The sequence below is a fragment of the Bubalus bubalis genome, chromosome 22 (genome assembly GCF_019923935.1).
Source record: "Bubalus bubalis isolate 160015118507 breed Murrah chromosome 22, NDDB_SH_1, whole genome shotgun sequence".
In the NCBI taxonomy this organism is placed as follows: domain Eukaryota; kingdom Metazoa; phylum Chordata; class Mammalia; order Artiodactyla; family Bovidae; genus Bubalus; species Bubalus bubalis.
Window position 1 is genome coordinate 4549418 of NC_059178.1, and position 17035 is coordinate 4566452.

General features: G+C 44.6%; 1 protein-coding gene and 1 long non-coding RNA gene across 12 annotated transcripts in view; one reads left to right on the forward strand and one right to left on the reverse strand.

Moving 5' to 3' along the window:
* The window catches only part of LOC102390942, a 46393-nt gene extending 39757 nt beyond the window's left edge, over positions 1–6636 (reverse strand). For all 3 annotated transcript variants that reach the window (XR_006547738.1, XR_003106038.2, XR_003106039.2), the window contains exons 1-2: positions 6498–6636; positions 3590–3697 (exon numbers count right to left, since the gene is read on the reverse strand). This is a non-coding gene — a long non-coding RNA (uncharacterized LOC102390942). The remainder of the gene's footprint in view (positions 1–3589; positions 3698–6497) is intronic.
* Positions 1–17035, forward strand: part of ALPK2 (alpha kinase 2) — a 157801-nt gene that overhangs the window by 62668 nt on the left and 78098 nt on the right. For all 9 annotated transcript variants that reach the window (XM_006073381.4, XM_044934633.2, XM_044934637.2 and 6 more), the window contains one exon: positions 6520–8239. In XM_006073381.4, the coding sequence (XP_006073443.4) occupies positions 6520–8239 (1720 nt within the window). The remainder of the gene's footprint in view (positions 1–6519; positions 8240–17035) is intronic.

A 17035-nucleotide genomic window follows, 5' to 3' on the forward strand; every position in this document is an offset into this window, starting at 1 on the left:
TATTCTCCTACCAGCTCTGCCTTCAGGGCACCTGGCCACATCTCACAGTTTGAGTTTCAGCATTTTTAATGATGGTGAGAACTTTTTGGGGGAGTGGGCAAATGACATCCAGGAGACAGAAGGAAACGAGCAGCAACAGGAGTGGGGTCATCTGCTTCGCATTCCACACAGATGCAACTTATCTTATTTGTGCCACTGTGGTCATGAATAAGGGCTTCCCAGGTGGCTGAGTGGTGAAGAATCCGCCCGCAATGCAGGAGACCTAAGAGACCCAGGTTCGATCCCTGGGTGGGAGAGATCCCCTGGAGAGGAGAATGGCAATCCACTCCAGTATTCTTGCCTGGAAAATCCCATGGAGAGAGGAGCCTGGTGGGCTACAATCCCTGGGATTGCAAAAGAGTTGGGTATGACTTAGCGACTAAACAACAATAATAACAACAATCATGAAAAGATAAATGTATGAAATAATGCATTTGAAAGCACGACACCCTTCGGGGATGATGCGAATCATGGTGACAGAAGTGGAGGGATTTAAAAGTGCATCCGTTTGGATTGGTCTATTGCACCAACAGCTAAAGAAAAAAATGACTCCATGTCTTTTATTGGACTTGATACATTCTGTTCCCCAACTCCTTGTCTTCATGTTCTTATTTTATAGCATCACTGTCCTGTGGATCCTTTTCCTGGGTTCTTAGTTCTTACTCACATTTATGACACTTGTTCACAGGACTCAAAACCATCCCAAGTAGGTGGAATCCCAAGGAACTTCTAGAATTAGCGTACCCCAGCCTCCTGCCTGCCCTCAGCCACCCCCACCGCCAGCATCAACGGCAACCAACCTCCTCCTTCCCAATGCGACATGTCGGTTCCCCTGTGTTCGCCATAGTTGTTACCCTCTGCCGCAGGCAGCCGCGATGTGAAAGTATTGGCTCTGAATTTTTGGACAAAAAGGCTCTCAGGAAAAGTGTTGCTCATATTGGTTGAGCTCTGTCATGTAAAGACAGTCTCGTGGGTGAGGTCGTCCAGGTCAGCACCAGACGGGTCATAATACTGATTCCCTGGGAAGGGGGCGGTTACTGGGCTGCAGATTTTCACTGACTGTAGGCTCTTGGTTCTTGAGACTACCATGCAACTGGGGATAGGGGAGAGGGCTAGGGTGAATTAAATTGCAAAAAACTCACTCTTCTTGCTGGGAGTCAGCCATTTTTCTTGAACAAATGCTACCTACTTTGCCCTTGACTGGTGTTGAGAGCTCTGAAAAAGTTGATTCAGACAAATCTGCCTTCTTTTTGTAAAGGAGGAAACTTTTAGGGGTCCTTTATGTCACAGTTTTTGCTGATGCTTTTCATCTTCTACTTCTATGCCGTTTAGCACAGAACTGACTCACATTGTTATAAGTGAATATTCATATTATTTCCTTAATTTAGAAGTTTGGAAAACTTGTATCTCTTTATAAGCTTGATAGTTTCCCAATACTTCAAGGCTGTTCTGACAAGGGTAAGAGTAATATTAATGAATGTTAATTCTTAAAAACATTGTATATTGAACCATATTAATATTAGGAAGATCTCATGAACAAAGTTTTTCCAAATGACCAATATATGATACAAAATCACACGTGGGTTAAAGATCCATGTAAAATGCAGTGCAGACCAACAGATTCTGTGTAACATGTATGAAAAATTCATTGATCGTGTTTTGGATTCCACATTGCAACTAATCTTTGTGTGGTATCAAAGAGGTTATCTGAAACCATATTAAAAAGACCATTAAAATGCTGGTTCCTTTTCCAACAACGTATCTGTGTGAGGCCAGATTTTCTTCATATACTTCAACCCGAACACTGTAGTGCATCCCATTGAAAACAGAAGCAGATACAAAAATCCAGCTATCTTCTATTAAGCCACAAGCTAAATGAAAAAAATGTAAAGCAATACCACTCTTCCAGTGTTCAAAAGCTGGACACGACTGAAGCAACTTAGCATGCACAATGTTACTTTGTTTTGCAAAAAAAAAAAAAAATGTTTTTTTCCTCTCTGGTGCTGTCCTGGTATTTTTCATAAAAATATGTCATTTATGCAAACTTGTAATAAGGCAATTTTTGTTCTTTTTGAAGGAATAAACAAATGTTTTCAATTTTTCCATAACTTTAATATGGTCAACATTGGTGGATATTACCCCTATAAACAAACATCTGTTGACTCCTCAATTATTTTTGAGAGTTTAAAGGGTCCTGCTGCCAAAATGTTTGAGAACCTTTGGTTTAAACCAAATAGTTCAAGCTCAGAAGAAGCCCCATTTACTTAAGGTCTCATGCATCCCTTTTTCTCTAATATGGAAGTGATTCATTTAGAAAGAACCTAAGAGTATTCAGGCAAGATTTTCACAGCAAGGTGGAGGAAGGCTGCTGTCTTCTTCAGCCAAAAGGAGAGGTATGCAGGTATGCAAGGAGAGCGCAATTAATTGTTCAGGGAATTTCTTCCCGAATGGTTTTGAATTCCTGTCAAATCACCGTGGGGTCCACAGGCAGGCCACTCTGCCAGCACTTTGCCAAGATTCTAAACCCCAACCCTGTGTTCATGCCATTTCAACGGCTACCACTGAGGTCCCTGCTTTGAATTCCCTTTGCCCTTCTGGAATGCACCATGCAACTTGGCACAGAACTGACTGTAAACGCCTCTGAGAAGCTTACAACACCTCTCCGGGAGATTTTTAGTCATTTCAGGGCTGGACATGATGTCTCCCCCATCTCTTTTTTTTAATTTGGAAAATTTTATTTATTCATTTGGCCACACTGAGCAGCATGTGGGATCTTAATTCCTCAACCAGGGATTGAACCTGAGCCCCCTGCGTTGGAAGCTTGGAGTTTTAACCACTGGACCTACTGGGGAAGTCCCTCCTTGACTCCCCGTCAGCTCTTACCGTTATATTGGTTCACACTCTTGTCGTCAGTTTACCCATGAAGATGCAAACTCAGAAAAGAAACCCTTTACTTGCAGATGTGATCTTTCTCTGCACCCTGTCATTTCCCTCCTCTGAATGTGCATTTTCTAACAGGACACACAGAGCCAGGCATAAGAGTCAGAGACTCTGGTTTCCTCTCTAAGCTCTGCCACTTACCAACTTTGTCACTTTGGGGGAAATGACTCCTTTGAGCCTTAGTTTTGCAGACAGGGAGCAGCCAGCATACTGTTTAATAGAGGAGGCATTCAACAAGGCTGGGTTTCTTGCCGGATTTTCTCCACCTCCTCGTTAGGATGCTGAGAGATAATTATCTAGGACATGCCAACCACAAACCATAACTCTCTCAAAGGCATTCATTAGACAGTGAGAAGTTAATTATACTTAATCCAGTTCCTCTTCCTCTTTAATGTACTCAGGATGACTTGTAAAATCTTATATCAGCTAAAACACATGTTCCATAAAATCTGACATTACTAAATCATAACATTCCCATATCTGTTAATTTCATCATTCAGAAATTAAATGCACAGAATCCATTGATTTTCTCCATATTTTTCTAACATTTGTTGTGTTTTCCCTTCTTGAGTTTTGTGAATTGCCTCTGTTCTCTCTATTCCTTTCTTACCTGTCCTTTGTGCCTCTCAGGGTCATTTTTTCCTCTTCCTTTCTCTTCTTCCTACATGAATCATAGTACCTTCAGGGTAGCTGGTTTGTTCAGCAGATGGATCATGGCCTGGATAGAAGAGGAAATCAGAATTACTTGGGCTTTTCCGGAAGCCCCTGGGGGCTGTTTTATACTCTGTTTAAGCTCTCCTGCGTGCATGCTCAGTAGCTTCAGTCCTGACTCTTTTCGACCTTATGGACTGAAGCCCGCCAGGCTCCTCTCCGTGGGATTCTCCAGGCAAGAATACCTAGAGTGGGTTGCCATGCCCTCCTCCAGGGGATCTTCCCGACCCAGGGATTGAACCTGAGTCTCTTGGATCTCCTGCATTGCAGGTGGATTCTTTACCACTGAACCACTGGGGAAGCCCCATTTAAGCTCTCAACTGAGGCCAAATCTCCAAGAATGCATCAGAAAGATGCATGAGGGGAATGACGTGGGCCATGTGAAAGTCATGCAAAAGTCTGTTTCTCTCCATGCTCCTCTCAGCTTCAATTGAGGAGACCTCAGCCTAACTAATGATGAGGAGGAGGATGTCTTTGAGGGTAGGCCAAGGACAGTTCGTAGCAGAATATGTTTGGGAACTTGAAAAGTAAATTCTTAGGCCCTCTACCCACAGATTTTTTTTTTTCAATATTTGTTTGTTTATTTACTGTGCCAGGTTTCCGCTGTGGTGTGCAGGAGCTTTACTTGTGGCATGTGGAATCTAGTTCCCCAGGAAGGGATCAAACCCTCACCCCCTGCATGGGGGAGTGTAGAGTTTTGGCCATCGTTCCACAGGGAAGTCCCTAGCCACAGATTCTGATTCAAGAATTTGAATCTGATGTAAGACTTTACAAGTCATCCTGATAGTTTCTGCAGACTTCTTAAGAACCACAGAAAACCTGGTCTTAGTGCTGCCCCATCCTTTTTTTAAAAAAATTATTTATTTGTGCCAGATTTTAGTTGCAGCATGTGGAATCTTTGATCTTTGTTGCAGCGTATGACCCTGACCAGGGATTGAACCCAGGCCCCTGTATTGAGACCACAAAGTCTTAGCCACTTGACCACCAGGGAAGTCTCCCCTCCTCGTTTTAAATTGAGTTCTATTTGACACTGAACACCATGTAAGTTGAAGGTGTACAATGTATTGATCTGACACCTTTATATTACAATATGACTGCCATAGCAATGTCAGCTAACACTCTTATCACATCATGTAATTATCATTTTATCACTTTTGCTTTCTTGTAGAGTATATATGGCATAAAGTTTCTGCTTCACAAAGTCCTTTCACCCTGATTTTGTCATTTGAACCTCAGAATAATCTTGTGAAATAGACAGGAGCAGCTACTGATTCCCCCAGAAAGTTGCCCTAAATTTCATTCTCCCCATGCTATTGTCCATAGCAAATCCAGAGATTGGCTATGGATCAGGCCTGGCCAACCTCGGCCATCTCAAATGTCTTCTACTTGAGAATCAAGTTGCCAAAAAAACAAAGCATTAATGCAGTTGAAATTAGTTTGTGCTTTCTGAAGATGAGGCCTATGTGAGTGGGTACCCGACAGTTGAAGGCTTATGAGCACATATGAGGTCAAGAGACATAGAGGGCCCTCCAGTAAGGAAGAGAGAGGATAAGGAAGACTGTGTCCCACAGCTGTAAACATCTAACACTGACCCTCCTGGGGGAGACATTTGTGCATCTCTTACATGCATGAGTCACTAACAATCTGACCATCACCTCTGAGCCTGAGCCAGACCCTCAGCTTCTGCTTTCTGAAGATGGATAGTACATAATACACCAGCAGTGTTACGATGAGGTCAAGTGAGATAAATAAAAGTGCAAATTCAAAAGCAAGTATAGGGACGTCCCTGGTGTTCCAGTGGCTAAGACTCGGTGCTCCCAGTGCAGGGGGCCCGGGTTTGATCCCCGGTGGGGAAACTAGATCCCATGTGTGCACACGTGCATGTGTGCGTGCCAAGTCACTTAGTCGTGTCCGACTCTCTGTGACCCTATGGACTGCAGCCCGCCATCCCACATGCTGCAAGTAAAGATCCCTCATGTTGCAGCAAAGATCAAAGATCCTATATGCCTTAACTAAGACCTGGCGCTGCTAAGTATTAATAAACAAATAAAACTTAGTATTAAAAAAATAGAGCAGGTACAACACGTGTTTATTGAGACTGCAGAGCCTGGAGAAGTGTTCTAAGGGGAAAGGTCAGCAAAGCAAGTCAGGCTCCAGGCGCCATGTGGCTCCAGTCAAGAAAGGGAGGGGCCCCCAGCACCATCCTTTCTGGAGCAGGGAGAGCAGGCCTGGCGTGATCCAGGATTCAGTTTCTTCCCTGCTGAGCCAGAGCCAAACACTGGGCGGGTACTGGTCAGGATGGCATGTGGACATTGGTTTCCAGCCAGAGGGGTTCGTGGCTGTGGTTTAGGCTTTATAGTCATGTTAAATTAAAGAGGAAAGGGCACTGTTCTTCATGCACATAGTCCTAGTATGGTGTTAGCTTTACAGACTCCTGGCAAGAACCATGTTTTCTTAGCACAGTCTTATAGTAGTCCACTATAAGATTTAGAGTGCTTTAGTTTTTTGTGTACTATGCATTCCTTCAGAAAGTAATGCTGCTTCAAGTTTCTATAACATAACATGACTTAAAATAAAAGAGAGAAGAAGAAACTAGAAACGGTTTCCCCATTCATCTGAGTTATTCTCAGCATTTTCGATTTGGGGTAAGACTGTGAAAGTCTTAAGGGAAAATGCTGAGCATCTCAGCCCGTTGCCTCTGACCACAAACCCCTTCCCAGGGGGACCCCAGATCTTGAGTGTGCAGGAAAACCACGGTCATTGTCTGTGTGTGCCAGGATGCAAGGCATGTCAGCATGCAAACTTACATGTCTCCTCTCTTCATCCTAGCTGTACCCAAAATGACACTGCTGTTTATCAAGTCTCTGCTCGGAACTGTTTTGGGATGATCTGCTGCTCTGCTTCCATTGAAGTGCAGTGCCCGTCAGAGGACCAACCACTCTCTCCCAACCCAAAAGATGACGGGCACACAGGTTGGAAACACGACACGGAGACGTATGAGCAGGAGAGCCCAAACCACACTGATGAGAAAGAGCATCCTTATAAGGAAGGAGAAGGTATCGCCTCGGGGCCTCCTACGTCAGCTGACGCCCCCTCCTCCAAATCCAGCGGTGCTCATTCACTCCAGGTATCGGCCGACCGTGACCCTGGCGCATCTGGCTCTGACAACCCCTTGGCGGTTAAAGACACGAGGCAAACGGAAGAGGCTGGTGGTGCTGCTAACACAGAGGGCGTTGCGGACGGGTTGCGTTTTTCTAGTTCAAGTGATGCTCCTGATAAACAAGATGTGTGTGGCTGCAGGGCCGTGCATTCCGAAGTACCAAGGTTAACAGATGGTGCCTTAGACCCTGAGGGCCCTAACGAGGAAGCCTTGAACTCTAGTCACCAAAATGCCAGAGTCCAGAAGTACATCAGCTTCAGCCTGGTCCTGACACGGGAAGACTCGTCCGCTCCTCCAGGTACCAGGCCCGTCAGCCCCCCGGCTTCCAGCACAGATTCTGACAGTGACTATGAACTTTGCCCAGAGATAACCCTAACCTGCACCGAGGAGTTTTCAGATGATGACCTGGAGTATCTGGAATGTTCCGACGTTATGACAGATTACTCTAATGCGATCTGGCAAAGGAACCTGCAGGGGACGGAGCATGTTTTTTTATTAGAAAGCGATGACGAAGAGATGGAATTCAGTGAGTGTAGCCTGGGTGGGTGTGCGCATTTCTTCAGTGAATTGGGTTGCAGGCCCCCGGTGTCGGATGACACGGGGCCCATGGATGCCACCGCTGGCCTCTGTGGTCATCACTCACCACCCCAAGAAGTGGGGGGAAGGAGCAGCCGGGCCTCCACGCACAGAGCCTCATCCTTGCGAGAGGGGATGCCCCTGCCCCTGGGACTTCAGCAGGATGGACCGGCTACGGTGACAGACCCGGGCAGGTATAAACCACCCGTTGCCTTGGAGGCTGCTGAAGACGGTTATCCAGGAATTCAAGGAGAAACCAGAGACAGCCACCAGGCCGGAAAGGAATTCTCTGGTGACAACCTGCTAAACATGGATAAAGCGGTGACAGGGACAGAGGGGAAGCACTTGTCTGGTGAGTCAGGACAGCCAGGGATGAGCCGGTGTCTGGAGACCAGGGCCGAGAGAAGAGTAGGGGGAAAAGACGGATGGAGCCAGCGGGGCTCTGAGAAACCTGCCAGGACGTGGCGACTGGGAATTAAGGGAAAAGCCAAGAGGCTGAATTCCAGCCTGGAAGAAAGGACAGCGGAAGCCTCCCTGGATCGCCTCTGTCCCAAGGGACCTGTTAAGCACCCACTAACCCCGAGTGACAGAAGAGCCAGCTCCCATGCCAGAGCAAAAGGGACTGATCTGAAGCCCCAGTTTCCTGCAGGAGGCCCTGAGGTTCCAACCCAAGCAGAGCCAGAAGCGAAAACCCTGCAGACTCCACCTGGCTTGCTCTCCAAGGAGGAGACCTTGCAGTTCCAGAGAGAAGGGGTGTGGGTTACGGACGTATTTGAAACGTGCAAGGTTTCAGGCTGGAGTGATCATCCTCAGGTAAAACTCCTCTTTTACAATTTATAAGCTCAAATGTATTTGTGTGTGTGTGCATGTGTGTATTTCCTTTCCCTCCACATTCACAATTGCTATACCACAGTGTACATCAAAATAATTCTCCCAGTACCACCAGGGGACTTGTGAATGACAGGGGCTGCTGCTGGGAAGGAAATCTGGTTTTGAAAAAAGGCCCAGATAAACCCTAAGCCATCCTAATTATAGCAAAAGACAGATAGAAGTAAGAGGCACTAATGGGATTCTGGACAGCTGGAAAAAGAAATCTGATATTTTGTCTACTGCATGGGTTTTATCAGGCAATGTCACTATTCAGAAAGTTTTCAAGCAAATGTTTTGGGTATAGTCTTTAAAAGAAACCAAAACATTCTTTTTGGTGATTTTCCAGGACACTTTTGAAACTTGTAAGTGCTGGCTTTTATCAGAATTCATAGAATGAATGAGAGATTTTGGTGTGTCTAAAAGATTTACAGAATTTGCTTAATGATGCTGGAGAAAGTAGAGAAAGTAGACTTTGCTGTGCTCAAAAATCTAAGTAGATTTTTGAATGAATCTCTGTTTTATTTTTCTTAGACCACATAGTGTAAAAGAGGCAAAGAAAACACTGCAGGAATTAAAAAAAAAAAAGTTTTACCCTGTTACTGATTTGGGGGTATATTTGAAAGAGATGGAAAAATTAATATACTAAGGATGTTATGTGATATATGAATTTATTATATTTTTAAGTGTACAGGGTTTTAAGTGGGCTTTGAACTGATGCTGTATTATGGCCAAGATTTGATTTCTGTAAATACCCAAGAAAAGTTATTTATCATTATTTTTACTCAGCCTCTGCTTTCCCTTCTCCCAACTCTGTAGTAGGAACTTAGTATTGTTTTTATAGAAGACTAGATAATACTCCAAAGAAAACTAAATATTCCCAAGTGCATTCAGTTGTTGAATTCACTTTGGGAAAAAGTAAAAATTTAATGCACTGATGATTTCTAAAGGCCCACTCATAAAATAGCCAATCTGAAAAAATCTCCAGATGTGAGGCTGTTTTTCTTCCCTGAGCAGATTTTTCTGTTCCACTAGCCAAATTAGCCATGTGAGGGCCACATTTACTCTACTCTTTTGCAGGAGTGCCAGCTTTACCCTATGTGGTTGTTTAACACAGCAGTGACCACAGACTCAGGCCTGAGATACATTTAAGGAGGGGTTTTGGCCAAAGAGTAATATAAAATTAAGATGCAGCGTTCATTTCTCCATGTCAGTAGACACAGCATGTCCTTTTCTGCTCATAAACTACTCTGCCTTGCTCAGCTGGGTGCCTTTTCACAGCTGTTTGGCATCCACACTGAGCATTTCACTGGGCAAATTATTTCAGTTATTAAGCGCTGTGTGTGAAGGGGGAGGTGTTGCCCAGTGGCCTCCCAAAAGTCAGTGGAGGGGAAGGGGCTATTGACAAGGCTAGTTTTAGACCCATTGCTGTGCAAGGCAATTCCTAGCTCCCTCAGCTGCCCAGAGCTGAGAGGCATTGAAGGAGGGAGCCCCCTCTCTCATCCTCAGCTTGTGCTCTAAGCTCAATTCTGAGATGGAGAACTCTGGGGACCAGCAAGCTCTCTTGTTTCCTGGCAATGCAGCGAAATAAAATGGGCCGTCTCTGGGACCCTGTTGTCTATATTGAACTTCTTAGGTCACTCTTGCTTACACACTCACACATTCATGAATGCACACCCACCTTGCACGCTCTCAACTCAAGGTCCCATCTGTGTTTTCAGGCATGACCAAGGCAATTATCTCAGAACGATGAATATGACTTTTTAGATAGCTTGCACTCTGCAGGTGGAGGGACCATTTCTCACTTTGCTGTTCTCTGTAGCAGAGCCAGTCTCTCACTCAAGTGTCAACATGAGTAGAAGCTGTATATTCAAAAACAGTTTTGTGCTGTAGAAAAATTTTGACTAAAGCAGGAAAATTATGCCACAGGGATAGTGGTATAGTGAGCACAGATTTCTTTTACCCATGCAAAAAGTTACTCCCTAATTGTGGATGTCTGTGCTTCTTACACATGTGCACAACATAGCCAGGTGTATATCAAATGGCTAAATATTGCAAACATGATACAAAAGCATTAGAGGGTCATTGAAAACCAAATCAAACTTTTTATAATGTTGCTTAAAAAAAAGCCCAAGTTATGGGGGTGAATCCTCCCATAACTAAGTCAAAAGACATTTAAAATATTTATTCTCAGACGTCTGAGGCTCGTGAGAACTTAAAATTTGAAATGGCTAAAAATTCTTGGTTGGGGGTAATATTAGTAAATTTGCCCATTCTTGACTCTTGCCTGACTCACTTACCTTTAAGGTGCCCAGCAGTAGAAACAGTAACCAGCATCTTATCTTTTAGGGTGTTCTCTTCATCTGTGTGTTGCTTTTAGCTTCTGAGAAAAATTCCATGTCTCTAATTCTATGTTACAGCACAAGGCTGACATGTAAACTAAACCATCTCCAGGGGTCCTTATTTCCTGTCTTCCTTTCCCACTCTTACAAAGCAAGGCCATCTTGTTCTGATCTGTCTTGGAGTAGTATTTGCCCAGGCTAAGATTGGAAAGCCCCCAGTGTCTACATTTATGGAAGATTCCTAAATTAATCCCAGTTTGGGAGTGGAAAACAGAGAGGGTACCCCAGGCTAACTTGAATCATCTTCAAGGATTGCACTGCCAATCCTTCACCTTGGTTCTGATCTTGCTTTCTTGATCCAACTCAGAGGCGAGGCCTGCCAGTCTGCCCATCTTAAGTTTCCCCGTAGCCATACTGGGGTAAGATCATCCTTGCTTTTAAATCAGAAGTGCTGTGTCTGTTCTTCTGCAGAGTTGCCCAGCCTCACCCCAGAGAGATTTGTATTTCTCTAAAGAGATGGGATCTCAAGTACACAGTATGGAAATGCATTCTTAGGTTCTGATAATTAAGAATCTTCCTGACCAGGATACAGCACTAAGCTTAGAAGGTGAGCTCCATGATGGTAGGCAGGCTGGTCACCGTTTCGTTCAGTAATATGTCCCAAGTCCTTGGGATCATACTAGTCATATAATATGCGCTCAATAACTGAATGAGTAAGTAGCCACATGGTACTAGGTTGCTAGATTGAGTCCTCTATCTTTTTTTTATTAATGAGTCTGGCTAGAGGTTTATCACTTTTGTTTATTCTTCTCAAAGAACCAGCTTTTAATTTCTGATCTTTGCTATTGCTGTCTTTGCCTCTGTTTCATGTATCTTTATGATACATGCTCTGATACATGTTACGGCTCCGATCTTTATGATTTCTTTCCTTCTATTAACTTTAGGGCTTTTTTGGTCTTCTTCCTCTAGTGGCTTTAGGTTTAAGTTTAGGTTGTTTATTTGAGATTTTTGCTTCCTGAGGTATTGCTGTAAACTTTCTTTTTAGAATTGCTTTTGCCGTGAATTCCAGGTATTGTCAAGTATGATTCTAATAATCACTGATCTCAACAATTTGTGGTCTTCATCTTCCTAAGTACATTCCTTGATTCCCTTCACATACCAACCTTCCACTAGGAAATTGCTGTCTGCTGCTCTTCTGGGTCTGGGGATAGATTCATGCTGAGCTTAGTCGTTCAGTTAAGTCCAACTCTGTGACCTTTTGTGTTATAGCCCGCCAGCCTCCTTATCCATGGGATTTTTCAGGCAAGGATACTGGAGTGGGCTGCCATTTTCCTACTCCAGGGGATCTTCCCGACCCAGGGATCAAATCCACATCTCCTGTGTCTCCTGCATTGCAGGATTCTTTACCCACTGAGCCATCGGGGACGCCCCATCATTGGGAATTGATTGGTTTATGCCAAGCTGGCCACACCTTGCACTTGGCTTGCCTTGCGAATGCCGGTGATTCAGATACAGCCTTGGCCTTAGTGGTGTCTTACCAGCTCTCACTCACTGCTAACTGGATCCGGGAAGACCTCACCATATCCCCAAGCATTCGGGGCCTTCCATGATTATGCCTCTGTCTACCTGAGAGGCGAAGCAGACGTGCACACTGGTTTCCTCATCTGGAAAAGGAGGCAGTTTCTCATACAGGCAGTGTTTTCTTCCATCTTCAGGTCTGGAGTGCCCTCGATTGGCTTGTTGCCAGCTCAGTTCACCTGGTCCTTCAAGGCCAAGGTGCAGGCTCCTTCAAATTGCACTTCCCTGAAGCACATTCCTCATCTTTAACTGTGATTTCTCCTTCCAGAGAAACAACATTCTTGTCTGCATTCTTCGTATAATGTAGTGGGCTCTGGAGCCATGTTTGGTTCCTGACTGTGTGACCTGGGAAAAACTAGTTAAGTTCTCCCAGCCCCAGTCTCCTCATTTGAAACAAAATGATAGCAATAATAACAACAGTAATAATAACAACCACCACCTCACAGAGTGCTGTGCAAATTAAAACTTTCATATAGGGACTTCCCTGGTGGCTCAGATGGTAAAGTGTCTGTCTACAATGCAGGAGACCCAGGTTCAATCCCTGGATCGGGAAGATCTCCTGGAGAAGGAAATGGCAACCCACTCCAGTATTCTTGCCTGGAAAATCCCATGGATGGAAGAGGCTGGTAGGCTACAGTCCACGGGGTCGCAAAGAGTCGGACACGACTGAGTGACTTCACCTTCACCTGGGGGTCTAGTGGCCTGGATGCCATGCTCACGGTGCAGGAGACTGGTTCTATCCCTCATTGGGGAACGAGATCCCACATGCTACAACTAACACCTGGCACAGCCAAATAAATAAGTAAGTAAATATTAAGAAGAAAAGATAGAGCCATGCATGTAAAATGCTTGGCACAGTACCTGTTATACAGTTAACATTTAATAAGTATTATCATTTTTTTGTTTTGTTACTTATCTCCCCATATTAAAAACCTTAAGGGCTGGCTACAAGATGTTTTATGCTTTTTCTTAATTGAAATTTTTAATAATTGTCCATGCATAGATGTAAGAAATAAGACAGAGAGACCACTATACACTGTGGCCAGCTTCCCCTGAGGCTAACATTTGGCAAAACTCTGGTATAATTTTCACAACCAAGATGCATTGATACCATCTGCTGATCTTGTTCAGATTTTCCCTTTTTACTTACACTTGTGTGTGTGTGTGTGTGTGTGTGTGTGTGTATGTGTATTAGGATCTACAGAAATGTGTCACTTGTGTGCACGCACGCTAAGTCACTTAAGTCGTGTCCAACTCTTTTGCAACCCTATGGATTTTAGCTCGCCAGGCTCCTCTGTTCATGGGATTCTCCAGGCAAGAATACTGGAGTGGGTTGCCATGCCCTCCTCCAGGGGATCTTCCTGACTCAGGGATTGAACCCTAGCCTCTTACATCTCCTGCATCCATAGGCAGGTTCTTTACCACTAGCGCCACCTGGGAATCACTTGTGTGGGCTCATGTAATAAATGTGATAAGAAACCTCACCTTCATCTAAGTTCAGTCCAGTAGTTAGGCAGGCTGTGTAATTTACACACCAACTATATGGCAGCTTGCCACATGCATGGCCACCCCGTGACAGGGCAGGTAGTAGGTCTCCAGTGAGTTTTTTTAAAGCATAGAGAAAATATAAGCGGATCATCTAAACTTGCCTGCCATGTAGTTTTCATATCTGGGACAGAACAATCTGAGATTTGCATTTAGTTACATAATAAAATATGTGCCCACCCCCACCCACGCCCCCGCCCCCGCCAAACAACAACTGCTAACTCTGACTCAGGGAGGTGGATAAGCCAGCCCTCTGCTGATGAATGGGAAGGACAGAAGCTTATAATCACTCATCTCTCAGCACATGGCTGCCACGCCTCTTGTCAGCACCACTCCATGGTTGACTCAGGGAGTCACACAAACGTTTGTTTCGTTTTTGATCACAAAGCCCACTCTGCCCCTTCTGCCAAAAACCATTACCATCCCAGACCTACAAGATCATGGCTCACTGCAGGTCTTGGACTCAAGTCTTTGTTAAGTAATCCACGGATGCTCCTAAGTACCTACAGCCTTGCTACTCACCGTGTGGTCTGCAGACCTGTTTGTCAGAATATAGAATCTCAAGCCCCACACCAGTCTTGCTGAATCAGAATCTGCAATTTTAACCCAATTCTTGGGAATTCATAAGCACGCTAAAGATCCAAAAGTCTTGGTCTGCAAGGAAAGATCTTTCCCAGGTTAGAAAAGACCCTAAGGCAATGCGTCTCAAGCCTGTGGACCTTAAACCATCTGATGCCTGAGTACCATCCCCGGTTCCCCACCACCCCAAGATTCCGATGTGATTTGTCTGCAGTGTGGCTTGGGCACCGAGGGTTTTGAAAGCTCCCAAGTGATTCTCTGTACCTCTGAGGTCGGGAATCTTAGCTGTAAATATCAGGTGCCTAAGTCCCACCCTCAGAGATCCCAATTTTGGTGGTTGAAGGCCTTTGGGGAGTGGAATGCCAGTGTCATGCGGGTGGGCTCCAGGCCCCAGACTAGCAGAATGGGGCTACCTTTCATGAGAGTTTGCACCCCTCATGAAGGGTGTTTGCACGCCTCCCCCACCCCCACCCCCCGCCAGGGATTCTGGAGCCCCTTGCCCTGATTTCCCTCCATCTTAGCCAAGGAACAAAGCCCCAGGTCAGTCAGTACTACTTTTCAAATTGGGGCAGTGGGTGTTCTCTGGTGTTGGACAAAAGTAAGTGTAATTTCAGACCATGAATTTTAAATCATTATAGCTAGGTTCAAACACGTCTTTATTAATCAAAATAGGAACCATTACAATCGACACACTTTTGCCAACGAGAAATAAGTTTGTTTTCCCAGTAGTGTAAACCCTCCTTCGGGGTTCGACAAACGCTGGGAAAGCGTGTCTGCCTCCTGCTGGTGGTGGACGCGTTTTGCCTGCAAAAGGTTGTCAGCATGGTGGAAGGAGTGGTGGCTGGTGACAGGTCAGGTGAATACGGTGGATGAAACAAAACTTCATAGCCCAATTTGTTCAACTTTTGGAGTGTTAGTTGTGTGATGTGCAGTTGGGCATTGTTGTGAAGAACTGGGCCCTTTCTGTTGATCACGCCGGCTGCAGGCATTGCTGTTTTCAATGCATCTCATTGATTTGCTGAGCATACTTCTCAGATGTAAGGGTTTAGCCAGGACTCAGAAAGCTCCAGGGGATCAGATGGGCAGCAGACCACCAAACAGTGACCATGACCTTGTTTGGGAAGTTTTGCACATTTGGCTTTGAGGAGTGCTTTGGGCTTCCATGGTGACTCAGATGGTAAAGGATCTGCCTGCAGTGCAGGAGACCCGGGTTCAATCCCTGGGTTGGGAAGATCCCATGGAGAAGGGAAAGGCTACCCACTCCAGTATTCTAGCCTGGAGAATTCCACGAACTGTATAATATACAGCATAAAAGAAAAGAAAAAAAAGGTCCTATATACTATAAAAAAAAAAATAGTCCCTAAGTGGGCCTTAGGAAGCATTACTATGAACAAAGCTAGTGGAGATGATGGAATTCCACTTGAGCTATTTCAAATCCTAAAAGATGATGCTGTGAAAGTGCTGTGCTCAATATGCCAGCAAATTTGGAAAACTCAGCAGTGGCCACAGGACTGGAAAAGGTCAGTTTTCATTCCAATCCCAAAGAAAGGCAATGCCAAAGAATGCTCAAACTACCGCACAATTGCACTCATCTCACACGCTAGTAAACTAATGCTCAAAATTCTCCAAGTCAGGCTTCAACATTATGCGAACTGTGAATTTCCAGATGTTCATGCTGGATTTAGAAAAGGCAGAGGAACCAGAGATCAAATTGCCAACATCCGTTGGATCATCAAAAAAGCAAGTCCAGAAAAACATCTACCTCAGCTTTATTGACTATGCCAAAACCTTTGACTGCGTGGATCACAACAAATTGTGGAAAATTCTTAAAGAGATGGGAATACCAGACCACCTGACCTGCCTCCTGAGAAATCTGTATGCAGGTCAAGAAATGATAGTTGGAACTGGACATGGAACAGCAGACTGGTTTCAAATAGGGAAAGGAGTATGTCAAGGCTGTATATTGTCACCCTGCTTATTTAACTTATATGCAGAGTACATCATGCAAAAGGCCAGGCTGAATGAAGCACAAGCTGGAATCAAGATTGCTGGGAGAAATATCAGTAACCTCAGATATGCAGATGGCACCACACTTATGGCAGAAAGTAAAGAAGAAATAAAGAGTCTCTTGGTGAAAGTGAAAGAGGAGAGTGAAAAAGTTGGCTTAACGCTCAACATTCAGGAAACAAAAAATCACAGCATCCAGTCCCATCACTTCATGGCAAATAGATGGAGAAACAATGGAAACAGTGAAAGATTTTATTTTCTTGGACTCCAAAATCACTGCAGATGATGACTTCAGTCATGAAATTAGAAGACGCTTGCTGCTTGGGAGAAAAGTTATGACCAACCTAGACAGCATATTAAAAAGCAGAGATGTTACTTTGCCAACTAAGGTCCGTCTACTCAAGGCTATAGTTTTTCCAGTGGTCATGTATGGATGTGAGAGTTGGACTATAAAGAAAGCTGAGCACTGAAGAATTATGCTTTTGAACTGTGGTGTTGGAGAAGACTCTTGAGAGTCTCTTGGACAGCAAGGAGATCCAACCAGTCCATCCTAAAGGAGATCAGTCCTTGGTGTTCATTGGAAGGACTGATGTTGAAGCTGAAATTCCAATACTTTGGCTACTTGATATGAAGAACTGACTCATTGGGAAAGACACTGATGCTGGGAAAGATCGAAGGCAGGAGGAGAAGA